The sequence below is a fragment of the Pezoporus occidentalis genome, unplaced genomic scaffold (assembly GCF_034315485.1).
Source record: "Pezoporus occidentalis ecotype Australia unplaced genomic scaffold, CSIRO_AGI_Poc_V1 ctg82, whole genome shotgun sequence".
In the NCBI taxonomy this organism is placed as follows: domain Eukaryota; kingdom Metazoa; phylum Chordata; class Aves; order Psittaciformes; family Psittacidae; genus Pezoporus; species Pezoporus occidentalis.
The window spans coordinates 78101-105134 of NW_026916181.1; the positions used below are offsets into that span (position 1 = coordinate 78101).

Below are 27034 nucleotides of genomic sequence, written 5' to 3' on the forward strand. Positions count from 1 at the left end.
AGCATCAAGTGAAGATGCTGTCCTTTGTGCAAACAGTTTGGACTTCCAGTTTTGGGATCCACTATGTATTCTTTGGGTCCCCCAGTGTGTCCCCAAATAATAGAGGCTGCTCCACTGCAGTGTGCCCAAACCACCTGCTTGCTTTTGACCCTGTAGCATTCTGCTTTAGTCCGGTCAACGTACCTTGGTCTGCATTTGCCATGGTTGTGCTCTGTCACCAGGGCGTTACAGGCGTGTGTTTGGGGAGAGGGTGCCTTGCTCTGGCCCCTGTGGTCAGGGACACGGTGGCCATGCTTGGATGAGCTGGCAAGGAGCAAAATGCTGTGAAGAGCTGCAGAGCTGGTCAGGATGGTGGCTTCCCGGGGAGCGGAGGGGCTGCTTCCCGCTTCCAAACACCCCCCTACCCCCCCCCCCCCCCCCCATCCCTGCCTGTGCCTCGGCAACTGGGGAGGGTGGAGGGGGCTCCGGGAACCCGCACATCACCCCCCCTTCCCACATCCCCATCTTCTATTGACTCGTCCCTGTCGTCCTCCCCACCCCGTTGTCTCATTGTAGGCTGAGGGGAGCGCGGAGCCAGAGCAGCTCCCGCCAGCCCCTCAGAACGGAGAGGTGACAGCGGCCCAGGCAGGCAGTGAGATGCGGGAGAATGGCGTAGGGCCGGCAGTGCCCACTGCCCTCAGTGGTGGTGACCAAAGGGAAATTCAGAGCTTCGAGACTCAGATACAAGAAACAAGTAAGTGCCTGTGCCTTCTCTCTACACACGCTGCCGGGTGGGATGGGGAGAGCACTGCAGCAGGGCAGAGCAGCCGCCCCCCGGGCACTGGTCACACCGCTGTAAAGCTGAACCTTGAACTGTTTATATCGATGTCTGTAGGGTTGATTTGCCTTTTTTTTAATTCAGAAAATTGCCTTTTATTTTCCAGGCATCTAATGATGACATTATGGTATCGTCTTCCATTCCCCTCCTGTCCCCTTCTTTCCTTCTCCTTCCCCTTCCCCTTCTCACCTGCCCTTGTGTCACTGCAGATTGAATCTCACAAGCTGACGTTCCGTGAGAAGGCCAAGGCTCGAACAGACCACGGAGCGGAAATCGTCGTCTCCAAACCCCCCAACCTTTCCAGCAGCACTTCCCCCTGGCGTAGCACATCCATCAGCGAGAGCCTGGGCTCAGTCGCCTCCTTGTCACCGCTGCAACAGCCAGCTCCCCTTGCAGCGCTTTCTCAGCAAGGCTTGTGACCCCTCCCAGCCCTGTCCCCTGCCCTCTCCCCAGAGTAACACAGCTTGGCTCTCTTAACCCTGCCCCTGGCTTTAGGTGGGAAGGGGACAGCGTTTAGCAGGGCAGGCGTCCCTTTTCAGCCACAATGACTCTTCCAAGCATCCTGGAGGCTTGCCCCTGGCCAAGCGTGTTGGGCTCCAGTGGTCCTTTTCTGGCTGGAAGGGGCTTCCTCCCCCTCCATGCCTCATCCCTTCTGCTTTCAGGGGGATGCTGGTGTGAGTGTTAGTGTTGTGTGGCAGGAACGGGCATCTAGTTGACCTCCAGGCTGTGTCTTAGTGGCTGGGTAGAAGCGTGCCTGTGCTGCTGGTGGCTGAAGCCAGGCCAGAGTTAACAGGGATAAGCTGTGACCTTTCTTTCTGTCTTTATTTTTAAACAAGACAAGAACCCACCTTTCCCTCCCTGCCGCTTCAGTTTCTGCTGATCCTGTTTGATGATGATGATATATATGATACACACACGTTTAGGCTGTTTTAACTGTTGACTTTAACCTTTTATTCTTTGTGACGATGTGTTGATGATTTATTGTGCTACAAGCCCCTGCTAAGTTTCCTTTTCTCTTTCCTTCTTTTCCTAACCGTAGGACAGTAGAGACATTAACCGCTGCTGCAGTGCTGGCTTCTTATTGACATATCCAGCAATTGTAACAATTTTGTTGTTGGTTGTTTTGGGTTTGGTTTTTTGCTTTCTTGGGTTTTTTTTTTTCTTTTAATATTTTAAAACGATGGAGCAAACTCATGGGCTTAAGCCATGTCTGAAGTGAAAGGCTCGAGAACGTGTTAACAGAGAACTTGCTGTAACAGATCAGATGCAGCCTGTGTTGACTGCAACGAGACGTGTTGGCTTGATGCTGGTAAAACCTCTTGTAGGCCCAGGACGTGTTAGGAGGGTGAAGACGGTTTTATTTATTCACGTTCTCAGCCACAGCCCTGGGATTGAGCTTTTTCTGGCTAGGGCCTAAGGTCAGAGGAGAGGCAGGAGGCTGCTTTCACGGTGGAGTTGCAGGTTAACGCAGGCCTGGAGTTCCAAGGCCGAAGCGGGTCTGTGGTGCGCACGTGTGGTGTGTTAGCAGAGGCCGATGGGTGGGTGACCGTGTTGTCCGGCTGTGCAGGGCGAGGCCGAGGTGGGGAAGAAGGGAAAGGCCCCCTTTCCCCTGGGATGATGCACCCCGGGGTGTGCAGGGGGCTGGGAGGGAGCAGAGCCCTCGCTGGGGCAGGGGAGGCAGGTTTTAGTGCCAGGGAGTTGCAGCTCTGACTAGGACTAAGGAGATTGACCTACTCGTGGAGGTGTGAGCTCCTCGTTTCATGTTGCAAATGACACTAAAGAAATGTAAATACATTAAAACCAAGAAGAACAAAAGAGGAAAAAAAAAAAAGAAAACAGGAGTGTTCTTGGGTGGACAAATTAATTTAAAGAAAAAAAAAAGCAGCAACCAGAAAAAAAGGCGGAATAACAAAACACTGGGATCAAAGTGAACTGAACCAGACATGCGCTAAGGGGGGGCTGTCCAAGGAGGAGACAGAGGGAAGCCGGCAGCTTCTCGTGCTTGGGGGAATATTTCTGTGGGAAGCCGACAACGACACGATAACCCGGAATCTGTATTTACACAAAAAGATTCTTATTGCACTTGTATTTTTTATATTAAAGTTTGCATGATTTCTAATAAAATGGCATTAAAATGTACTAGTTTGCATCAAAGTCGTCTGCTAGTTTCGTAAGTGCTTTTTTCCTCTGAATACAAATTTAAATAAGCAATGCAGATTTGCACCTCAAAGGGGCGGTTATATATACCCTGGAAAACTCCCAGTGCTTCCCTTCCTCTTCCTCCTCCTGTTCCTCCCCACTGCACTCCTCCCCTCCATCCCACATCCCTTTAATCCCAAACCGGGGACAGCTGCCGAGCTGCTCTCTCCCTGCCCTCGTGTTGTGGCGTGTTGTGGCGTGTGGCCTTGGCCAGCACTAACCTGGCCCCTGTTGCAGGCCCGGCTCTTCAGTGAGAAGGGCTGGAGCTGGGGCAGGGGCCGAGGCTGGAAACCTCATTCCTCAAGAGAGCAGAGCTGTGTCGGGACGCTTTGAAACCCTCCGGCCAAGTCCCGTGGGGGTGCTGCTGCCTCCGACCACCCGTTCACCTGCATGCTGCCCTCCGGTATATATCACTGCCCTTTGCTGACGCTTCCTTCTTTCTCTTACTGCTAAATTCTAAACACCAGCTTGATTTTGTCAGTCTTGGGTTTGGTTTTGTATTGTTTTTTTCCAACACTTGAATTGAGGGGAAGTTTGGAGGAGAGGGACCGAGGTGAAGACCGATCCCCTCCCTCAGCAGGGGCTGTGCTTCCCCAAGCAATAACGCCGATCCACTCGGGGCTAGGGCAGGCGCCAGCTAGAGGGTCTGGTGCCCATTGTGAGGATGCGGTGCTGGCAAAGCTGTGCCTGGAGCCACGCTTCCCTGCTTGTGAGCAGCAAACGCAGGCTGGCAGCAGGTGAAGCTGACCCCAGGCTCACCGGCTGGGCAGAGGAGGTGGCAGTGGCCAGGGACCACTTGAGTGGCTTGAGGCAGGGACAGCGCAGTCTGGCAGCGGTGGTGGTTCGAGGAGGTCAAAGCCGAGATGTCGCGTTCCGCTTGCGCTGATGCCCTGGGGTGAGATGGCCGCGCGGAGGGAGGCAGCCAGGTCCTGGTCAGAGCTCAGGGGTGGCAGGAGGAAGGCAAGTGGCAGTGTTACCTGTTGTCTTCTGAGATTGCGAAAGCAGAAAATGCAAACACCGAGCCTGCTGCAGAGGGACAGCAGCGCCACCTTCTCCCCCTGCGTTGCTTTTATCTGCTGTCTTGGCTGCTCCTCAGTCCCGGGCAATGCTCTCAGGCCCATCTCTGAGCATGCACAACCCTTCCCAGACTCTGACACAGTTCAGCCGAGCACCAACCGGCTGCCCTGTGCTTCTGTGCCACTTTCTCTAACACTTGTTGTGCCTGTGTGTAGCTGACGAACAAATCCAGATCCACTCCTTGGCTGTGGTTTTTTTAGGACAGCGTCTTCAGGTTTCATACTGTTTTATTGGGGTTTTTATTTCATTTTAAGGAAACGGCTGTACATATTGCTAGCCCGGGAAGAGATTCATGTGTGGGGAAAACAGCTTTAGTTGCCTAATGTGGGAGACGTGGGAGTGAGCTGGTTTGTGCTGAGACCTTAACTGAGGATTGCAGGGAAGCTGCTGGCTGGGCGGAGCCAGAGAAGGAGCTGAATTTGATGTTGGCTTAATCTAGGGATAGAGGGAGCAAATTCTCCTGGATAAAAAGAGCTGTGGTCTGAATTAGATCCACTTGAATGTACACGTTGCTGTCCTGTGCTGCCCCTGCGGCTCCTGCAGCTGCGCTTGGCCTGATGCTGCTCTGGGGGAGGCAGGAGGAGGAGAGAGGGGAGGGTCTGGCATGGACAGGCAGGCTGAGGTCTTTGGTGAGCTGAGTCAGGGCCCTGCTGGATGGGGCACTGCGGCCAGCGCTTGAGCCCTTTGCTAAGCTTAGGGTCAGGGAGAGCGTTGGCTTGGTAGTGGCTGAGCTGCTGAAGTGAAGAGAACGCAGCAGGGAGGGCTGGGTGTGAGCTGCTCTCCGTCTTGGGCAGGCAGGAGGCGTCACCGCGGCCATCCTGGTTGCGGGTTCCCGGTGTCTCCACAGTTACTCTGGGGCTTGTTACACTGTCAAAGTACATTCAGGTAGCCAAGTTTGTGTGCTTGAGGCCACAGGAGCAGGAGCGCCCTTGGGTCAGCATCCTGACCGCAAACCGAATGTAGTTTCCTATGCTGACCCTCGCCATTGTCCCCCGCGTAGCATCGGGGTGTGAGTGGGGCTCCTTCTGTTTGTGTTCGGGCAGAAGCTCTAGTTCTCTTGGAGTGTGGCAGGAGCTTGATGTCGGTGACAGCCTTGGGGTGACCAGGGCTCCTGTGTCCTCCCCGCGTGTGGACGGGGGGGATGGCTGAGCCCATCCTAAGCTGTTCAGTGCTGGCCCTGCTAAAGGCCGAGTGGCAGCCTCCAGGCTTGGGGAAAATAGCACCAAAAGCCCTCCCGGCGCAGGGCAGGCTGCGAGCCGGCGGAAAGCTGCGATGCGAGGCAGCAGCAATAGCAGCAGGCGTGCTCCGGCTCTCCTTCCTCCTCCCCACCTGAACTCCAGCTCCGGTAAGCGTTTGCCTTCCGGCTCTCCCTCCCACGAGTCTCGCTGGCCACCAGCCGGTGGCTAGAGATCAGGCACCAGCCTCTGGTCTTGCACCCTTTGTTCTTGTCCCACCCCAGCATTCAGCATTGCCTGCACCTTTGATTACCCCATAACATAGGTACAGCGAGTAATGACGTAGTGGGGGAAATGGCCGTGGGGAGGGGTGGGTGGACTGAGAGGACAGTAGGGCTGGAGACAAGGGCTTGGGGCTGATCCTGGCTCTTGGCTCCCTCTGGGGTCTTGGGAACCTCTCTGCCTCAGTTTCCCCATCCGCAAGGTGGGGATGATACTCCTTTTACCTCACCGGGCTGTAGTGAGGAGTGAGCAGTGTGTGAAGTGTGCTCTAAATGTGATGTGTTCTTACTGTTTTGTGTCAGGATTGCTCTGCAGCGGCCCCATCTCCTCGGGGCGGTGAGTGCACTCTTGTGCCGGTGCATGGTGTGAGGCCTGAGACAGCTTTGGGAGCTGGGGAGAGGGCCGGGGCAGAGGCCCTCCTGCTATGGGGTTAATTCAGACTGGTTTGCTTCTGCCTTTCTCTTTCACCCTCCTGCGAGGGGCAGTACGGCCGTCGTCTCCTTAGCAACATTTCCTGACTTGATGTTGTGATTCTGACTATTGTAAAGGGTTGAAATAAAGCTTCTAGATGTTCCCTCTAAGCTTGGGCGTGAGTTTGTGTGCGGGTCAGGAAGGCCGGGCAGGGGCTGCCTGATGGCAGAAGAAGCCATAGAGCTAAGTTGTGAAGGAAGGGGGTCAGCGCTGATGCTTTCAGCCACTGGGAGATCCCCCTGACTCCACTTTGCTCCTCCAGCCAGGGCTCGGAGGTGCACCCAGTTCTCATTGGCATGACCTGGGGGTTTCTTCCTTCTCCCCATCCCACCTGGTTCCCCTTTGAGCAGTGGCCAAGCCCAGCTCCAGGGCAAGCACAAGGGCATGGGCACAGCTGATGAGGAGAGGGCCCCGGGGGGGCCACTGTCCTCTTCCAGCCAGAGCCTCCACACCCTCTTCTAAAGGTTTTCTAGCCAGGCTAAGGGCTTGTGCACAGGAAGGCTGCAAACAGCGCTGCCTTGAACAGGGTTTTGACCGTGCTGCCCGGGAGGCTGCGTTGTCCCTGCACCCAGAACCTCCCCAGCTCTAAAGCCCCGCCCGGCACGGCTGCGGCACCAGCAGCACCAGGACAGGCTCAGGGATAGCCTAGGCCCCTCCCCGGGCTCCTGAGGGCTTTCCCTGGCAGCACTATGACATCCCCCAGCAGCAGAGCCAAAAACTCCACGGGAAGAAAGAAGAGGACAGAGGCAGTTACTACTCTATCCCTTTTTATTGTCTTTAATCTATGTTGTAAAAAGATCCAGTATCACATAACAGCCACTGAAGTATCCCAATATCACACTAGTTCTGAACCATTTAGACAATAGCTTGGTCTTCTTTTTTTTTTCTTTTTTTTTTCTTTTTTTTGTGTCTTTTTTTGTCTTTTTTTTTTAAACCTGCTGGAAGAGAAACCCCTAGCGCCCATTACACAGGCCAAAAGAAACAAACACTGGTCAAATAATAGTGACAACCTCAAGCAAGTGAAATGAAGATGACAAGTTCTGCATGAACTCGGGCTGCAGGACCCCTGCTGCTCTTCATCCCAGAGCCATGGGGTCCTGTACCAGCCCCACCACTCCAAAGGCTGAGGCCGCAGCTCCACTGAAACCCATTACAAGTAAATTAAATCCTAATAGAGAACAACTGGGAGAACCCAATGTAGATCCCCAAAGGGAGGCAGGTGCCAGGCTGGAGACCCTTCACTGCCCTTCCCACGCGTAGAAACAGCTTCTCACCCGCACTCTGCTGAGGGATTCCTGCCGCTTCCCTTTCCCAGCAGAGCGCTGCCCTTGGTGGCCTTTATTTCCAATACAAAGAGCGTAAGAAATGGTGAATAAAAACAAATGACCTCAGGCCTTTGCGCTCAGCTGTCGGGGAGAGCCACAGCCATCCCCTGCCCCGCTTCCCCCCTGCTACACCACGGCACTGGCCCCGCGAGTGTGAAGTACACCTTCCTCTGCCACATGCATTACGAGCAAGCACAAAGCCTCACAACAGCCCTGTGAGGTAGGTCACCATCTTCGGCTGACAGGGAATCCAAGGCAAACTGGGATTAAACTCCACCTTTCTTACTTAATGCTGCGCCTGTCACAATCTTCGTTCCATGGAAGTATGGTCCCTGTTCATAGAAAACAAAAGGATTTTGTGCCTTTGCTCCTGGCTTCCTGCAGGAGAGCGCGCTCACAGGCATCTACCATGGCGTCCTGTGTCGCACAAGTTACAGGGATCCGGCCTCCTGGACATAGGGAGAACAAGAAATTAAAATAACATAAAAACAACGCAAGAGGACAGAAAGTACAGGCAGGTCAGGAAGGACAGGTCACATCTCACACTCGTAACGCCACGACTGCTGTGGGGTGGCAGGGCCCTGCTGCAAGGCTCCGAGGTACCACGTGGAATGTCACGTCCGTTCGGTGCCATCAGGGCTTCCTCTCCTTCGACGTCCCCTGGGGACAGTGAAAACGATGGCAATCTCCACACTGCACCGTAGCTGCTGGGTCCACGCTCTTGCCTGGCTCTGGTGCCAGTCCCAGGCACAGCTGCCAGCCAAGACACTGTCTCCTGAGGCGGGAGCAGCCGTGGCACCGGCGCCGCTGCGGCCCGGCCCCGTGGGGATGGGGCAGAGGACGGCCGCAGCTGCCGTGTCCTCACTTCCCAGGTCAGGGACTGACGCAGTGCAGGGCGGAGGAGGTGGGTGTCCACGAAGCTCACATCAGGGTCCGCTGGCACTCCCAGTCCATTCCAGGCGGTACAGCGCTGGCTCTTCCTATGCGTTGACCATGCACAGAGCCGACAGCAGGAGATTCAGACAACATTAATCTTCTAGGATGGAGAGAGATGACTTCACAAGGGATAAATAGAACTTTATTTAAATAAACATTTGTGAACATCTTTATACAAATTACAAGTCCCCACACAATCCTCCAGATCTGCCTAAGCACCAAAGCTGCCGGGAGGGCCTTTGAGCAGATCCACCAGGATGTCGAGCAGCTGGCTGTGCTGGTGGTGCAGGTCCCCAGGGATGGCTGCCATCTCATAGCACAGACACGTCTCCACCATCTTGGAGAGCGACACACGGAAATCACGCAGGAGGCGGATGGTGTAGGAGTCTCCCTCCAGCACCAGGAGATCACTGTCTGTCAGGGAGACTGTTGCTCGCCAGCCATCATCTTAGTGGGAAGAAGAGAGCAGATCAGAAGCATGAATGGCGTGGACACGTTCAGCTTGTGCTGGATGCTCGGCCCTCTCCACCACGACCAGTGCGGGTCCTCCCCCACTGATTTTATCCCAGAGTCCGGGGACTCAACTGGGCCAACCAGGTCACACAAAAGCCAAGCAGCACACTACGCCCTCAGACTGGGATCCTCCTTTTGCTTCAGGAGGCAACTGACTGCACAGCCCATTTGAGCCTGAGGGCCACAAACCCACTGCAGCACTGCCAAAACCCCACAGGCTAAAGCTACACATCCACGCGGAGAAGGGCTTACTCCTCCCCACACACCAGCTATGGCTGTAGGTCAGCTCCACTTCTCATTCCCCATGGATGAACCTTCAGGCACAAGCCTGCTTGTTCAGCCTGCCTACAGTTTGGTTTCCTTGTTGCTCTGGGGAGCTACAGCTGAGAACAGCTTGCAAATTGTCACCTTTGTGGCCCCACTACACAATACCTAGTACAAAGCAAGAGACTTAGAAAGCAGGGGAAGATGGTTGGCCAAGGGAAGTAGCTGGGGGGTGGCCACCTTGCATCCCCTCAGGCTGTGGCACAGCTGTAGGAGTGGGGTGCCTGGGGGGGTCAGGCATGGCATAAGGACCCTGCAGTGGTGCAAGAGGCTGTGTAGGTGGATGCCTCAGCCCCGTGGCTGCTCCAGCACTCACCTCGGACATGGATATCTGTGTCAGTCATGAGCAGCACGGCCAGCGGGTGGACCTGGGAGGAGTCCCGCACAAACACCCCACCATTGGACTTCACTGCCATGAAGTACGTTAGCCAGCGGCTGTACAGCTTGGACGCCTCCCTGCACAGGGGAACAGCGTCATCAGGTGTGGGACTCTGGTTCTCACACAGATGTTGGGTGGTGGGGGGGTGGAGTGGCTCTCCATGGTCACAGGCACACCCCAATCACCCACCTGTTGATTGTTGACTTGTGGAGCAGAACGGTGCCAGCCTTTGTCCGATACGCATAACTGTTGGGTTTGAATTTCCCCTGACGAGTCACTTTGCCTTGTCTCACCTGAAATGAGAAGAGCATCTCCATTACCTGCAGAACCAGCAGGCACTGCACATCAGCAGCCGGACTGGCTTCCCACACTACTGTGTCTCCAGCATGTCTGTATGGGCAAGTATGTTCCTCTACTTCCCAAAGCTCTGCTGTGTTAGCAGAGAACATGTATGGGGATGACCAGACCTGGCAATGACCAAATGCCAGGCAAGGGGCAGCAAACAGGAGGAGGAAGATGCCATCTCAACAGCTCCCAGGACAAGCTGCAGGAGGCCAAGCCCAGGCCTGTGCAAACTGGGGTGGCCACTCCTCATGAGGAGTGGTCCAGGGAGAGCACTGGAGCAGCAGCACAAGCACAAGCAGACAGTGCGCCTAGGACATGTTTCCAAGAGACCGCAAGAACCTCTGGCATCCTCATGCTTCCCCATGTTGCCTGCAGTGACCAGCAAGCCCAGGAGAGTGAGGGCAGAGTGGGGAAGTAGTACCTGAATGAGGTTGGGGTAGAGCCCAGCCATGAGGACTCCCTTGACAAGTTCTTCCTCTTCACTGTACTGGTTACATACAGAAGATGGCATGGTACAATCAGATGGGGACGACACCAGAAAGGCTTCATAGAGGTTCTCAGAGAACTGCTTGACAAGGCCTATAGGGAGGAGACAGCCCCAAGGAATGAGACTCACCCTATCCTTCACCCCACTGAATGAAATAACCTCAGCAGGGCAGCACCAGCTCTGGGTTCAGAAGCTCAGCCTCAGACAGAAGACATGTCCTGGCTGCGGCCTCTCCAGCACACAGGGTCACATCTGCGCTCCCAAGTGCCAAAGTCAGAACCTGCACCCATTCCAACAGCCTCCCCCCCGTCTACCCCATTTCTGCATCATGTTCTTCACCAATGCTTCAGCCTTTACAGGGGACAAAAGGGAGATGCAGGTCTCTGAGACTCACCATTGATGAAGCGAAGGCTGGGGCCATACAGGTAGTAGTCCTGGAGGTAGTTATCCCTGGCACGACTGTCTCTACGCCTCAGCACCTCCTCCCAGCCTGCCACAGCCCTGACAAACGCGAGGTGATCACTCCCACTCTCCCGGCTCAGAACAGCCTTGGCCTGGGAGACAGAAATGTGTGTCAGCCAAGCAGCAGCCCCTTCCCTGCCCACTTCCCATCTTCCGCTAGGAGGAGCTCCTCACCTTGTCCACCTCGGCACGGTTTTGCAGGCTGCTGCTGAAGGGGTCCCGGGTGAGGCAGGAAACGATGACGAGCAGGGGGTGGAGGCAACGGTAGATGGATGCCAAAACAATGGCCTTTGCCAGCCGAGGATCTGTGGAGATCTGGGCAAGGCGCTTGCCCAAGGTGGTGAGGGCTTCTCGCTGGTCCAGCACTCCTGCAATAGAGCCACCCATGACGGCTTATCCCTCAGCTCCAAGTGGAGACAAAGTGGTAGTCAGTGGCTTGGGGGAGCCAGGAGACCCCGACCCCATCTAGTGGGCTTGGAAGATCTGGCATAACCTCCAGAAGAGGGATACGGTGTAAGTGACAGCAGTAAGCACCCGGAACCTCCCAGGTCTAACTGACCTGAGGCCAGATGACAATCAACAAGAGCCAAGCTATGAACTCCGGATCACAACGGTCCTGCCTTCCCTGTCATTCCCCTCTTTTCTATTTTTAAACCTTGGGAAGTTCTCACCACTTCTTGAGCAGAGCAGCGTGGGAAATAAGATAGCACCACAATGTGTGTGGTTTGGGAAGTCCCTATCAGCTGCCATCCCTGTCTAGGGACAGTCCTGCCCAGTCTGTCCTACAGGATCCTGTGCCAGCTCCCACTTCCCGTATTTAGACAGCAAACATGTTTTCATCACACCCACACCAGGACACAGCCTTAGCTCACCGATCTCCTGCAGCAAGATCACTGCTTCATCCACAGCTTTGATGTCAGGGCTGTCCAGAGCTTTGGAGAGAAATTCAACTGCCTACAACACAGCAGGGGGAAGGGGAAAGAAAAAAAAAGGGCATGTTTCCCACACAGGAGCATGGGAGAGCCCTCAGGAGCCCACTGGCCTGCCCCAGGGCCCCAGACTGCAACGGTTCCCTCTTTGTTTGCCTACAGGGATATGAGCTCAGCCCTCATTTCTTGCAGAGTCTTTCTTTTAGACATACTCTGTAATCTAAGTAATCTATACATTTCCTGGTTGTAACTTCCCTAGACACCACTGAGAGCATTCAGGAAAGCAAGAACTAGTCATCAGCACTGTGGGGTTTTCCTACTCATGTCTGTGGTCAAATCACGTCTTGAACTGGCACCAGGCAGACTGCTGGTTCACTCGGCTGCAGTCCTGCAGGCAGGTACTGTGCTTACTGTTTTCTCTGGCATGTGGATCTTGGCCTGAACCACCAGGTTCTCCAGGGGGGTGCGCAGGATCTCTGGAACCTGATAAGTTGGCATCTTGTCAAGGCGGCTGCGTGGGAAGAGGTGATAGGCAAATCCTGACTGACAGCGACCAGCACGCCCTCGCCTCTGCACCACATTTGACTTGGACACCCACACTGTTTCCAGGCAGGACACCTAGGGGAAGAGGGATTAGGCATGAATGCTCCCATAGCTCTCTGTCTTCTTTAAATGCAGCTTTCCATCCAGGCTGCAGGCCTCTAGCAGACTCTCTAGCAGGCAGCAGTGTGAAGGCCTGAACTGCTCAGTGCATGGATGAGACCCTGATGCCATCTGCTGGACACCTGCCTTGGCTCCACATCACACCACAGAACTCACCAGGGGCTCCTCACACTGAGACATACCCTGCAAAGCATGGTCCCTGCACACCAGTCCTGCTGCCTCCAGCACAGGCACTGCAGGGGCTGCAATGAACTGGGTTAAAAGTGGGCAAAAATAAGAGGGTTGGGTTTAAACTAGAACTGGTGTTGAAGGTGTGAACTGCCACCCAGCTATGTCACAAGATGCTCTAGCATGGGGAGGGGAAGGGCAGCAGTGTAGAGCCAGAATGCAGGACCCAGCACCACCAGAAACATGGCCTGAGAGCAGCATACTTCCCCCTCTTAACGCTGACTAACAAGCATGGGGGGTCAAGACAGCTTCAAACAAGAGCAGCATCTAAATAGGTCAGAGCTGGCCTGCTTTGGCTAGAGAGGTTTATAATGAAATCATAGAAAAAGACAGAAAGCAAAGGGAAATCTACAGTGCAACAGAGAGATTGGATGGGTGCAGGATTTGCCTTCGATTTCTTTGAAGACAACAGACTTTTGCCTGCTTAGCAGAAGTCAGTGGGGAGCCTGGCAGGGAGCTTAGTAAAGGCAAAGTGTTCTCTGAACGATGAGTCAAACACTATTCCTCAAATAGGGACACAGCAACAGTGCTTCAGGTTCCTAATGGGAAGCAGCTCTATCATCCCATTAATGGCATCTCAAATGTTGCTCTGAAAACAGCCACTTAGCTCCAGTACATTCCAGAAGCAAGAAAGCAGCAGTACCTTGGTCTTTAGATCATAGCGTTCCTCCTTGTGTGTGCCACTGTCCACCACATGGACAATGTCATTGATGGTGATGGAGGTCTCGGCGATGTTGGTAGCCAGGACAATCTTCCTGACACCAGGCGGAGGCCTCTGGAAGATGTTTTGCTGGTCCATCATGGGGATGTTGGAGTGCACTAGGAAATAAAACTAGTCAGTCTTGCTCTGCTGTGCTGCTTTGCAGTACAAGGCCAAGGTACAAGGGCTGAGAATCTCTGCCTTCTTGTACCGTTACCTCCCACTTCTAGAAATACGGGATAGAAATGGGGACACCACTTGTAAATATTCACTGTCAGCAGTTTCCTGTCAGCCAGGCCCCAGAAAAATCTGGCACACATCATTTGGGAAAGCTCCATTTCAGCTGCTGCAAAATATGGCTCAACATCAGCAGTAGCCCCAGTCACTTCCCATCCAAGAGACGCCAACAGCACCACCAGAACATCCCTGGGCCCCAGCCAGAAGGCCCACTCCCATCCTGCAGCTACCCCTTTTCAAAACACCTAGGGGCAAGGGAGTGGGGTATCCTATAACCACTTGGTTTCACTTGATCAAGAACAGTTAGCAGCGAGGGCCTGTAACTATTCTACATCACACATCTGCCCTATTAGCGATCAGTGATGAGAAGAAATTCCCAGCAGCCACAGGGAACAGCAGGAGAACACAAGAACACATGAGTTTTCACTAAAGAACACCTGCATTTACTGGCAACTGAGCTGCTCAAAGCTGTGCTCCTGGCTGGCCTCATCTGACATTGAAAAGGGAACACAAAACCTAAAGAAACCAACGCCGAATTCTTATAGCCTTGCAGAGTAATACTGCCTTTTGGTTTAAAATTTTCCTCCCAAGATAACGAATTCACTAACCTAAGCTGACCTACAGAGTACATCTCCATCCCACAGAACAGGTCTTGATGATCTTTGTAGGCTCAGCATGCAGCTACAGCAAGACAGAATTTGGCAGTTTCCTCCTTGCCTAATTCTGAATTGCTGGAGGCAAACAGGAATCTGGTTTCTTTGATCACATACAGGTTTGGATGGCCTCTGCTAGGAGCAGCTACTTGTGCTTGACATGCACAATTACACAACAGGTACATACACCAGAGCATACAAGCTCGCTCTGCAACAGAGTTCAACATTTGAAGGGGTTCATCAAGTCAACTGGCCTCTCCATTCTCCTCAATGCTGGGGAGGAAAGGTCTGGCCCTGCGATCTCACCTGGCAAGACAAGGTACCGGCTGTTCTGAGACCCAAGCATCTCAAGCAGGCGCTGCTGCACTCCTTTGATTTCCTGCCAGCCAGGGAGGAAGCAGAGGATCCCACCTGAAATAGAGCAAGAGTTAAGGAAAAGCAACCTAGAAATCCAAGTGCTCTTCCGCAGCTGCAGACACAGAAACAGCTTCTGCTGCATGAAAGAGACACCCACTATTTGCCTAAGTTCACAGCAACCTTTAGCCCAAGAAACCCAAAGAAAAGAAGGGCCTTGCTCTGTAATGCTCCCAACCAGCTGATCTCTAAGGAAACCTGCATTATCCTCAGCATGAACGAATGACAGCATCCTGACCTGTATCAGAAATAGTATGGCCAGCAGGACTAGAGAATTAACAATCCCTTTGTATTCGGCACTGGTGAGGCCACACCTTGAATACTGTGCTCAGTTCTGTGCCCCTCACGACAACAGAGACACTGGGGTGCTAGAGCAGATCCAGAGAGAGCAACAAAGCTGGTGAAGGGTCTGGAGCACAAGGCTTGTGAGGAATGGCTGAGGAAACTGGGGCTGTTTAGCCTGGAGACGGCTCAAGGGGGACCTTATTGCTCTCTACAACTACCTGAGGTTGTAGTGAGGTGAGGGTTGGTCTCTTCTCCCAAGTAACAACTGACAGGACAAAAGGTAATTGCCTCAAGCTGCGCCAGGGGAGGTTTAGACTGGATATTGGGAAAAATTTCTTGACCAAAAGGGTAATCAGGCACTGGAACAGGCTGCCCAGGGCAGTGCTGGAATCACTGCCTCTGGAACTGAAAAAAAAAAAAAAATGCAGATGAAGCCCTCAGTGGCATGGTTTAGTGGGGGACCTGGCAGTCCTGGGGTAATGCTTGGCCTTTATAACCATAAAAGATCTTCTCCAATCTAGCTGATTATGTGATGACAGATCCAGATATTACACAAAATGAGACCCAGGGAAACATTTGTCTAGACTTCATACTTGCTATGCAGTATCTACTTCTGTGAGCTCATTAGGACAAGGTTTTATAGGCAGAAAAAAAAAAAAAAAAAATCAAGTCACAGGCAGTTTGAGAGGCAATACCTACTACCTTTGAAATACTTAAAACTCTTAGAAGTCATCTGAGAGACCCGCCTTCTTCACAAAAACCTCCCAGGCAAAGACATTTAACAGCGATGGGTCTCCAATACAGAAAAAGAACTAAAGTGCATGACACAAGGTTGCAAATGCTGGAGCACAGACAAGTCTTGCCCCTTCGTTCCTCATCCTGCCAGAACAGCTGCATCCTGGGACACTAACACTGGGGCACTGAAGACTCAGATGATGTCTTAGCAAGATTCAGAACCAGCTCAGGCCACACTGCTTGAGACTACTCAGTTAAACAGGAATTCGAGGTGGCCTTGCAGAAGGCAGCTCAGCATCATGTTGTCTCTGTGAAGAGCCTGGGCTCTGCAAGGTTCACTCTCCGCTGCTGCAAAAGGGCACACAGGCAAGACAGAACCTACCTGGCTCTCCATGGGCATCAATCTGAAGTACGAGGTCAGTGATGAGATCAAGATCAAGGACACATTCATCATCTGATTGCTGGATAGAACAGGATGACACATGCAGATAAATAAGCAGCAATCTAGCAGAGAGCAGAAAGGCACACAGCTTCCCAGAGCATCTTCTGGAGAGAACAAATGCCTGTACTTGGACAGTTTGCCCAAGACTAGGAGCCAGGAACCTCAGGAGCCTGGTTTTGGCTCTATCTGGAACCTGCTCTGGTCACAACTGCTGCCAGTTTTCTCTGCTGCACAGTAAGAATATACAGTCTCTTTTCCTTCTCCAGACTTGGAAGCTAACCAAGATTTGTGTACCTCTACTGAACAATATCTAACAAGTAACAAAAATTAACATGAAATTCTGGGAGACAGAACTGTGCCATATGCACCTGGGACTTCAAAGCCACCGGGAACAGAGCAGCAGTTTTTAAATCCCTCAGTAATTTGGAACACACCTATTACGCCAGCTTAAAGAGCACAGGTAAAAAGTCCCATCCACAACAGAAAGATTGCCCTGAAGGCAACGGGACACCCTGGGCAAGTTTGCTGATGAGACTAAACTGGGAGAAGTGGCTGATCTACCAGATGGCTGCTCAGCCACAGGGAGGGACTGCTACAGGCTGCAGAAACAGGCTGACAGCTTCTAGTCCAGCAGGCTGGACCAGGTAATGTCTAGAAGGCACTGACAACCTCAATGATTCTGTAACTCCACGACCCACAACTGAAGTGAAACTACCCACAGCAAAGAGTATGTGTCTGGAGGGCATTTTCCAGAGGAATAGTAAGACTAGGTGCAGTCAGGGAATTCAGTCACACAGGTCAGTGAGCACTTAGGTAACAGACTGCTGGGAAGTCTTGGACCAGGCTTGCACAGAGTATGCAAACATTCAAATCTGCGTCTATGTATATACATAGGGAAGTACAATGAGCTGTTAGCTTACTCAAATATAAATAATCTTCTCATTAAAGAGGGACAAAAGTAACTTAGGCCCAAATCTGAAGTCATCTTTATCCATAATTTAATCAAAATACTCTGGGATTCTACTAAGCTGACTTTACCTCATGAGGGTTGACACAGAATTAAAGCTCAACAAACAGTGTCCAACAACTGCAGGGAAGAGGGAGCAGTTCCAAGCCCAAACCCTCCCCTGATGACATGCCAGAAGTCAGTGCCTCACCCAAGGGAAATAGCTTAACCCACTCACCCACCTTGATCTCATAGTGCCGGTGTCGGTGCCGGCCCAGCTTGGCCAAGATCTCCTCCAGATAGTATTCCTTCACTGGGTACATGAAACCTGGCACCTTGACCACAGGGCAATCCCCAAAATAATGTGAGAAACGTTGATTGTCTCCTGTGGCACTCATTAAGACCAGGCGCAAGTCAGGGTTAAGCTTCTGGATGCCCTTGAGCAAGATGAGCAGGAAATCAGTGTTGACATCTCGCTCGTGGACCTCATCGACCACAACGTGGCTGACACCCTCCAGGCTGGGGTTCCCCTGCAGCTTCCGCAGCAGGATGCCCACGGTGCAGAAGAGGAGGGCTCCTCCCCTGGCAGGTGGCTTGCTCTCCAGTCGCACCTGGTAGCCCACGTTCTTCCTCATGTTGGGACCCAACTCTTGTGCCACACGCTGGGCAACTGATATGGCGCTGATCCTCCTTGGCTGGGTGATCACTACGTTGCAGCGAGCACCACGTCCCTCCAGGATGTAGTGTTCCAACAGGAGCTGAGGGATCCTGGTGGTTTTCCCACAGCCTGTATCTCCTGCTATTACCACAACAGGGTTCTGCTCAATGGCCGACAGGATGGTGTCCTTGTGAGGATCTACTGGCAGTGGATGGCTCTCCTGCCACGAGGATCCTCTCCTTTTCCAGAGGGCCAGGAGATTCTGGCTAAGGCGTACTTCTTCTGCTTCCAACATAGGTATATATGTCTTCCCTGTGATTGCATCACTTATGGCACCAGATTCCTTGCTCAGATTCATCATGTCATCCGCAATCCGGGGCCTGGATTCCCTGATGTCCACTGGATACTGGGAGAGACAGAGAAAGTTGTCAGGGACACAACGATCAGATCCCGAGAAGGACCGGAAGGAAGAAGTGCCTGGAACAGACTCAGCCTGACTGGCTTTGCAGTCACCAGGAAGTTTTGCCGAACTTTTGTCAGATTTTAGGCAACTCAACCACTTACATTCTGAACTGAGGTTATTTAAAATGAGAATTATCTTGGGCAGCTCTCTGCATTTTCCTCATTGCATCCCCTATTTTAAGAGGGGTATTAATGCTGACAGGCACAAAGCAGTAACTTAAGCTTTCTAAGGCAGTGGCTATACTGCACGCAAGTGACTCACCGGACCCTCAAAGACAACTTTTGGAAACTATCAAGTTACACCACCACCCTTCCCGCCCCCCTCAGGAAGCCCAGACATGTAACTCACACAAAACATAAGCATTCAGCTAAGCCAGAAATATTCTATCTTGGCAGAAGAAAAAACAGAAGTCCCACATCCCACAGGAAGAACTAAAAGGACCAACAATAGGTCACAAATTGTCAAGAACACAAATCAAAGCATTGGCCCAGATGTTTGCAAGATTAGAAGTTCAGCTACAAATCAGTACTTCTGGATTCAGCCTTATTCAAAGAGCCCTCCCTTTCACGCACAGTGTGACAGCTCACGTTCATGAAAGCATGGTAGGCAGACCAATTTCCTTCAAGATGCTGCTGGTTTTCCAACATTTTTCACCCTTAGTTCAGTCACTTACAGCAGGTCATTCAGAAGCAGCTGCTGTCTTTGTGAGAGTCTTGGCTTTTAGTGAATGGCCTTTAGTGAATGTCCTACAAAGGATATTCACTATTGCTTATTTGCTTTACAGCATCTCTAAAGATACTGTAAAGATCACCCGAGATCTTTACTGTTCAGGCCCAAGTATACCACATCAGTGACTTGCCAACTTCCAAGTGCAGGCATTCTTTTCCATGACTTCAATAAGCTCCACGCATTTGCACTGAGCTATGATCAACCTCATCTTACCTTAGTGCTAACTCCTGCTTTGACAGTGAACGCTATCTAGGAACCTTTTCTTGGCACTGCTTCAGCTCCTATGGGTGTCTGTGCAACACTGGTCCACCAGGAAGAGAGATCTCCTGGGTAGAAGCTCCACCAGCTGCCTGGGGACCGGCACCCACCACTAACGTACAACAGTGTAAGAGATGCTGCCAAGGGGAATGTGCTAGTACCAATACCTGCTCCGTGTAAAGCTACAGGGCTCAACAACAAAAGAATTTAATGGAACAAATGCCTGCACAAGGCAGCATTCATAAGCTTACAAAGGAGACTAAAAGTGCACTCTGTAACAACCCAAAAGCCAAATAATGCACACAAACATTACAGATGCATATAGAGAAGGCCCACTGCCCAGAATGGGCCTCCCTTCCCCAAAGGTCAGCAAAGACCGATCATGTTTTGTGGCAATCTATCAAGCCATGAATTCCCTCAACATTCTAACACGAAGCTTTTAACCACATGTAATTCCTGAAGTTAAACAGGATTAGCCAAAGGTGATTCTCAGACAGCTGAGCAGGCCTTACATGATTCAGATAGTTCTCAATCTTGCGCAGGGTTGCCTCAGGGACTTTGATGTGGCAGGGTTTCCGCTGGTTCTCACCAAGCTCCCGTAGTGAAGTCATGTTGTACATAGCATGGCTGAGGGGGTTGTTGTTCTTGTCCACCAAGCCAAGGCTCTGCAAAGGAGGAGGCAAACAATGCTGTCAGGTACAAGACTGCTGCATATAAAGTGTTGGTATATAGAGAATGTGGGTCCTACATGTTTGATTAAGCTCACTCCTTACCCTATATCCCAAATCCATCACTTCCTGCTTTAGCCACAGCAAGAAACAAAACATGATCTCACCTCAACTCACCAGTGAAAAAGACACACTGAAGCCAAGTCATACCTGCTCCTAACACAATGCTCAAACAAAGGTCTTAAACAGACCCACCAAAGAAACAGCAGTCACGACTGTATCTGACAAAACCCTCTTGCAAGGGCTGGTAGCTATCTTGCTATGGTACTGATACGTTGTGCCAATTCAACAGTAAGTACTACACCATTCTTGGATATCCCCTCTGCTGACTCTAGGGTCTGCAGCAAAACGTTTGGATTAATTCACCTACAAGAATGAGAAGGTAAGTCTGACTCAGTAAACAGCAGCAAGGTAGCAAAGAGAACAAGCTAACACTTCCAGGTGATCCCTACACATCACTTTTTGTTGAGGGCTCAAAACAAGCGTAACAGCCTTCACAGGTCAGACACTGAATGGGTACAAGAGCAGCACGCCCTGAATCCTAAGATTTGGAAATCTGTGTTTATTAAACAAGAAGTCAAGGATTAGAAAGTTTCAGGCATCACTCTGCTCAAACATGGAAGTCAGGTGCAAGGAGCCTCTACTCAGATCAGTTGATACTGGTAGGATGTAGGAGCTATATGCACTTACCTTCAGCTTCTGACAGGCCAGTGCTGCTGCTTTGTTTTCTGCCTCCACCTTGCGACGGCCTTTGGCAGCAAAAGTCATGGGACAGGGCCAGCGGAGCGTGAGCTTGCAGATCTTGGTCTTGGTGCCTACTGTACGGAACTGCATGTATTCCTAAGAAACACATCAAAAACAACGGATGTGGGGAGGTGTTAACAGACTACATAACTAGGCAGGCATTTCCAAATACACCTCAATACTTTTGGGCAGAGATTAATTTGTTGGGTTGTTTGTTTGCTTTGATTTTTTTTAAACAGTTCAGTAGAACAGGTTTACTGCACCCAGTTGAACCCCCCAGCTCAGAAAGCACTGGCTACACAAAAGTGAGAGCAGGCAGCTGTGTGGAGAGCATCACTGAAAGCCTACGGGGTGGAGCACAGCTACTGTTTGCTAAGCACATAAGGTCTGGAAAGGAGGTGGGTGACACATACCAAGGAGGAGGATCACTGGATACTGGCAAGGATTGAGTTGTTGGAAAGATTCCACCAGCACAGAAATTACACATTGCTCCAAGTAACCAAACTTTTGTTTGTTGCAGATATGTGGGGAAATGCAAACCTACTGCCTTCAAAAATATTCCCCTTAATTCAGACAGCTGCTCCTCTATTGCCCTGGCCTCAAGTAACAACATTCCTCATGTTTCTATTAAAATATTCCCTCAATTCTCACCACAAAGTCTTTTCCTTGCTCTTCAGGCTGATTTTTCTAAACCTATTTTTAATTTCCATTCTCTCCCTTGTTCGCAACTGCCCCCCCAAAAGCATCCAAAGTGACTCCAGTTGGAGTCTTTGAGTTTCATCCCTGGCACGAGTCAAACAGTACCTTACCTTGACCGTGGAGGAAGAAGTTGCAATCTGAATCACTTGGGCCAGGAGATTTTTGGGAAGTGGGAACTGCGTCAGGGCACGGATGGCAGTGTTGTCATCTGTCATTTCAATGGAACTCCCTCCTCGGCTAGATGGAAGATGGGAACAGTTGATATAGTAATATCTGCTCTGTGCTCAGACCTACCGCACCTTATGTCTCCTACTGAGGTCCTGAAACTAAGTAGTTAAAGGCACAGATAATTCTTGATCATCTGGAAAGTCAAGCTGTATCTTGTGACTGAAATCTGTCCGTCATGTAACAATCACCCAGTCCAGCAATGCCACCTACTAAAAAGCAATGAAACCTTTAGACTAACACTGCAAACCTGACAACACCAACAGCTTTTAACAGATTTAATAAATAATTCTGAATACAAAGAGCATCCCTAAAACCAACCTCTACCATCAGGGCCTTAGAGATTTTACTCCTGTTGACTATTAAAAATGCAAGATTTGTGTTCATAAACATGAAGTCAAGCAAGCAACTATGGTGATGGAAAGGAGCGGACTCAATATTGCCCTCAAAACCAGGGTGGTCAAAAAAGGTCTAAGTGCACAATTTCTGGGAATAGAAATCATTTTAGACCCAGAACTGTCAGGCAGGTAGGTAATAAGTAGGCAGCAGTCTATCCAGAGGGAAAGACCCCAGAGAAGAAGCCTGCAAATCCCCTCATGAGGACAGTCAGGCATGAAACCAGGCTGCTTGGCTACTGCTCGCATAGGAATGGTGCAGTAGACAGTGTTCAGCCCCTCTACAGGGCTCACCAGGAACGTGGGAAGCTGCAGCTCAACTATGTTGAACTGCACAGGTGCACAAGCTACCAAAGTCTCCCATTTACTGCCTTGGCTTAGTAGCTATCAGGGCAGACATACCTTGCATCTCTGCCTGGGGTTCGAGCATCCGGATGTGCCATAGGTAGATAATCAGAAACATCAATTGCTTCTTCTTCCAGCTCTCCTTCCTCCAGTTCCCCTTCCTCTAGCTCCCCTTCCTCCAGCTCCTCTCTTCTCATTGCTTTAGGCATCCTGCCCTGTTCCATGGGCTGGATGGCATCATCTGGCTCCATCCGTCGCCAGCAAGTTGACAAGTCAGCAAGAGATGGTCCAGACTTGGAGCGCCACTTTCCCTCTGAGCACCACCTCTCATCCGGACAGCCAAGCTGGTCAGCAAGGAGACGGTACTTTGCAGCATCAAAGAGCTCATTTCTGGGCCCCAGTAAACCCCAGCCCTGCAACAGAGAAATGCATTCATTGTTAGCTGCAGTAAAGAGATAGAAGTGTTCAAGGCCAGTTTGCACGGGGCTTGGCATAGGATGCTCCAGTGGAAGATGTCCCTGCCTGTGGCAGGGGAGTTGGAACTGGATGGTCTTTAAAGTCCATTCCAACCCAAACCACTATGTGATTCTATGAACTGCAGGAAACCAAAACACATCTAGTAAAGGAGAGAAATGCAGGAGCAACTTCTTCATGTCCCGCAGAAGAAGAGAGAAAGAAAAAGGACTTCCAGAAACTTAAAGCTTTTCTTGTACCATTATTTCTTAAGAAAGGGAATCTGTTCACTAATTTCACTTCCCAGGGCACAACTGCTTAGCATCTCATGGCTTGTTAGAAAGGGTGGGCCATGATTTATCAATATTTTACTATCAACTATATTTAGCATACTGAAGCTTTGAAACCTACCTTGGAGGATTAAATGCATCTCTCTTTGGAAAGCCTAGTCTAAACAAGCATAACCTTGAATAACACAAGATGGGAATTCAGGGAATGGCTCACCTCCTTTCATTTCACAGGAACAGTTATTTGTATAAGCAGTAGTACGACCTCCCTAACCTAGTGGCTTTTGAAACAGAATAGTTCCTAATCACTGCTGGCCTTCCACCTGCATTTAGGACTGAACCTTACACGAAGCTCCAAGCATACCTAAAGTGCAACATGTGCCATGTTTTACCAGACCATTGCAATAAATTAGAAGCTACACCTTTAGGCCTCTCAATGCCCATGTATCACACAAGACTGTGTTATTTCATGCTGCAGGAGTGCCTCAGACAGCAAGAATTCACTTTGCCAGCTGCTGTACTCTAAGCCACTACATTCAGACACTCTCTGCACCAGTTAGATACTACCACTTTTCTTCAACCGATGACTATTTATTTAAAGCATTTGTAGCTATTGCTGTAGCTTTCCATCATTAATATCTTGTTAGGTTACAGGTCTAGCTGGCAAAGCACCAGAGTTAAAGCTTTGTATGCTGGATCTGTGGCTTCAGAGTGCTGAGGTTTTAAACTTCTACACTGAAGTACAGTTTAGCCATTTTCAAAATCTGGGGAAAAATATAGTGTAAGTGTAGGTAAGAATTTTTTTCCATTGAAAACCTGCAGGCTCACAAAGAAATTAGGGAATAATGCTTTTGTTGTGCACTGAATAGTGAGGCTGAAACAACAATATATTTCCAGTGAATGAGCATCAACCACGCTTCAGGTGGTATGAAGTCAGTCAGTGAAACAGCTTTTGCTAATCAGAAAATTCAAGAAACCAGCCTAGAAACAGGGGCCGGCTGAAGAAAGTTTCATGCTGCAATTCTTAACTTTTGAAGGCTAGTTATTTCTTAATGTAGCTTTCTTGATTTACAAGCAAATCAAAAAGCTCTCTTATTGTTAGAGCATCTGCAGTATCTTTTCTAAGCTCCTTAGTGGGAAAATATCACTGTTCTTACTATATACATGAATGGGAAGCTCCAAAGCCAACTCGCTTGAGGTTAAGAGACAACAGTCAGTGGCAGAGCTGAAGAGAAAACTTCATCTTATTCTCAGCTATGTAACACTATCTTCAACGTGACATTTATAACTCTACTGTAATTGCTTGATACTGGCAGTGCACAAATATTGACTGTTTCCAGCCACAAAATAGCAGCAGATTAGCATAACTTTAAAAGAGTAATCGTAAAACAGAACATGTGATCACCACACTATGGCTTACATAAAGAGGAAGCAAGAGCCTCCAAGTACTGTGCTTGCAAACACATACTGATAGCTTGACACAAGTGGAAATTAGTGAACAGTAACAGCAAATATACCTGAAGGAAGCTCTACTAGCCACAGATGCTGAGAATAAGATAAATCAGATTATGGTCTAGGGCATAACAAACAAAGGTCAGAACTCAATTTAGTGAGTTCACACCTGGCTGAACCAAATAGGCTTTTAAGCGCAAATGGATTCAGAGAGCTCAAGACTTCACTCTCTACCCTTGATTAACAGACATGCCAATTAAGAAAGGGAACAGGTAAAAAGAGAGAAAAGTCAGAAATTACATTGCCAAAATGGACGAGGCCTGCACACTCAAAGGCCTGTTTGCTCAAGATAAAGAGGAGCATAAGCTCACCTTGAAGAGCTGACATGCTGCAGCTGCTGCCTGCCTCTCAGCATCAATCTTCTTGGTCCCATAGCCTTCCACTTCCACATTCTTAGGCCACTTTATATGCAGAGTGACTTTCTGAAAAGCAAATATAAGCAGCAAAGTGAGACAGTAGAGAATAATCCCTCTCCTCCAGCAGGAGCATACCTACTTCAAACATCTCTGAACTCTGGGCAAATAAGAGAACTACAAATGAAAAATCTTAAACAAACCACTTGTTTGGTCACTTTTATGGGAAGCTCCATTACAGTCTTTTAGAAAGAAAAGCCTGAAAAAGGGACAGGAGTTGCTCACAGTCACACAGAAGCTGCAGGGCTGGGCCAGACCCAGAAGCCAGGCTGACTGCCAGCACAGTGCCACATACTCCAGAGCTGGAGTTTCACAGGCTGCAATGTGGCAGCTCAGAGGAATCAAATGCCAGTAGCTCATTACAAGAACAATTCAGATTCGGTTAACTGTTCTTATGTACAGTGCAGCATACCAGACCATGTCTGAGAAGCACCATTCACCCTCCAACACATTTCCAATTGTACTGGCAAGCAAATCTTCCTAACTGCTTCCTTATTCTAATTTTAACCAGCAGCACATTGTACCACAGTTACACAGGCTACCATACTCATGGTAGCACAGAGGAACCTAGTCTTCAGGACATGCTGCCCAACACAAGCTATTAAGAGAACTAACAGTACCACCAGAGCTCCTCTTACACCAGTGCAGTTGGATGAGAGCAGCTGAAAAACCTGCAGAGGCAAAGAATGCTGAGAGCTGAACCCTGTCCTTTAAAAAAAACAAAACCACTCCAGATCAAGAACTCGTTCTACTCCTGGCCCTGCAGATGCTGTAGCCGAGTTTCTGCAAGGCTCAAAAGAGGAAAATGCCTAAGGAATTCTCTCCTGTTTCTACAGCAAAGATGAAAGGTGGCATTTCAGTCTGCTGGGAAAACCCCACCTATAAAGCTAGCAAAAAGGCTCCTGACTTTTCAACAGTCTACAGCTGGCTGGCTGCCTGCCAGCCATCTGAATCTCATCTCGCTGTAGGAAATTGCTGCGTACTTTGCCTAGGGGCTAGGCATGAAAAGGCACAGATCTGATGAGAAAAAAAGTTGTCTCATGAAGGCCAAGTTACTTGGTGCTCATGAAAAAAACCTTGTTCACTTCCAACTGAGACTTTTCCAAGTTGTCTCACCCATCCTTCCATTCCCAGACACTTTCTGGGTTGTTGGGTTTTGGTTATGTTTGGGGTTTCTTTTTGTGATTCAATCCTCATTTTTTACAAGAGCTCCTTTTTTAGTTGTTGTTTTTGTTTTTAACCTGAAGTTATCCTCAACATTAATCTATTAAACACTAACAAGAATGTGAACTGATTACGCAAATTAAAATGATGAAGCATTGGTTATGGCATTCCAAAGTTTAAGTTAGGAAACTGCATTACTGCTCAAGGAAGAAGCAAGAAAAAACAACCCATAAATAAAAAAGGAACTCTAAAGTAATTATTACTTATGTATTGCATAAAATGCAGGGATGCTTAAAAAGGATGTGGTAATAAAAACTGGGAAATTTCAGGCAGAATACTATTGGAAAATGTTAATCCATCAGAACTGAATCTTTTCCTGGAATGTATGTTACAGTTAAACTTCAGCTGGAAAGCGCTCTCAGCAATAGAAGGAGAGCTGGTATGATAAAAGAAGGCAAGGTCTTGAACAGAGAGCACCCATCGGTTAAGAACTTCTGTTCCGTTTATAGCAGAAGTTTATAGCAGTTTTGGATGTGGGCCTCTCACATCCCAGTAAGAGCTCAAACCACTTGGCAAACTGTTTGCAACTCCTCTGCTTCATTTCACAAAAAAGAAAAAGGAATCTGTATTTCATTTTGCCCTTAAGTAGGATTAGAAGCCCCCCTTCACTGCAAACAAATTCTTCTTTGCTGATTGCAACTTAATATTGTAGGCTTAGGCATTTGTTTTATTAGAGTCTACAATAAAATCCAGGCCTACCAAGGGCTAAAGTATAGCATTTAAATTTTTATTTTCTAAGGTAGTCGGATACACATCTGAGTGCAGAATACATGCCTCTGCTGAGAAAAGCTGGTTCCAGCAAGCTATTTAAAAGAAAAAAAAAAAAAAAATAAAATCCATCTTTACATACACAAAAGGAGGACAGCACCTACGTTTA

At 49.8% G+C, this 27034-nt stretch overlaps 2 protein-coding genes across 6 annotated transcripts in view; one reads left to right on the plus strand and one right to left on the minus strand.

Annotated features, from left to right (window-relative positions):
* MAP4 (microtubule associated protein 4) overlaps positions 1-1166 on the plus strand; it is a 71357-nt gene extending 70191 nt beyond the window's left edge. Inside the window, exons 20-21 of the mRNA XM_062603933.1 lie at positions 556-733; positions 1027-1166. Of these exons, the coding sequence (XP_062459917.1) occupies positions 556-733; positions 1027-1031 (183 nt within the window). The 3' untranslated portion in view covers positions 1032-1166. The remainder of the gene's footprint in view (positions 1-555; positions 734-1026) is intronic.
* Positions 1167-6771: 5605 nt separating this feature from the next.
* DHX30 (DExH-box helicase 30) overlaps positions 6772-27034 on the minus strand; it is a 36274-nt gene continuing 16011 nt past the window's right edge. For 4 of the 5 annotated variants that reach the window (XM_062603939.1, XM_062603940.1, XM_062603936.1 and 1 more), the window contains 17 exons: positions 24832-24942; positions 22326-22681; positions 21414-21540; positions 20551-20700; positions 19645-19797; positions 17267-18088; positions 16019-16097; positions 14509-14613; positions 13256-13431; positions 12133-12339; positions 11665-11746; positions 10967-11160; positions 10725-10884; positions 10265-10422; positions 9688-9791; positions 9436-9575; positions 6772-8729 (listed from right to left, as the gene is read on the minus strand). In XM_062603939.1, the coding sequence (XP_062459923.1) occupies positions 8494-8729; positions 9436-9575; positions 9688-9791; positions 10265-10422; positions 10725-10884; positions 10967-11160; positions 11665-11746; positions 12133-12339; positions 13256-13431; positions 14509-14613; positions 16019-16097; positions 17267-18088; positions 19645-19797; positions 20551-20700; positions 21414-21540; positions 22326-22681; positions 24832-24942 (3360 nt within the window). In that variant the 3' untranslated portion in view covers positions 6772-8493. The remainder of the gene's footprint in view (positions 8730-9435; positions 9576-9687; positions 9792-10264; positions 10423-10724; positions 10885-10966; positions 11161-11664; positions 11747-12132; positions 12340-13255; positions 13432-14508; positions 14614-16018; positions 16098-17266; positions 18089-19644; positions 19798-20550; positions 20701-21413; positions 21541-22325; positions 22682-24831; positions 24943-27034) is intronic. The other variant, XR_009961826.1, reaches the window with a different exon arrangement.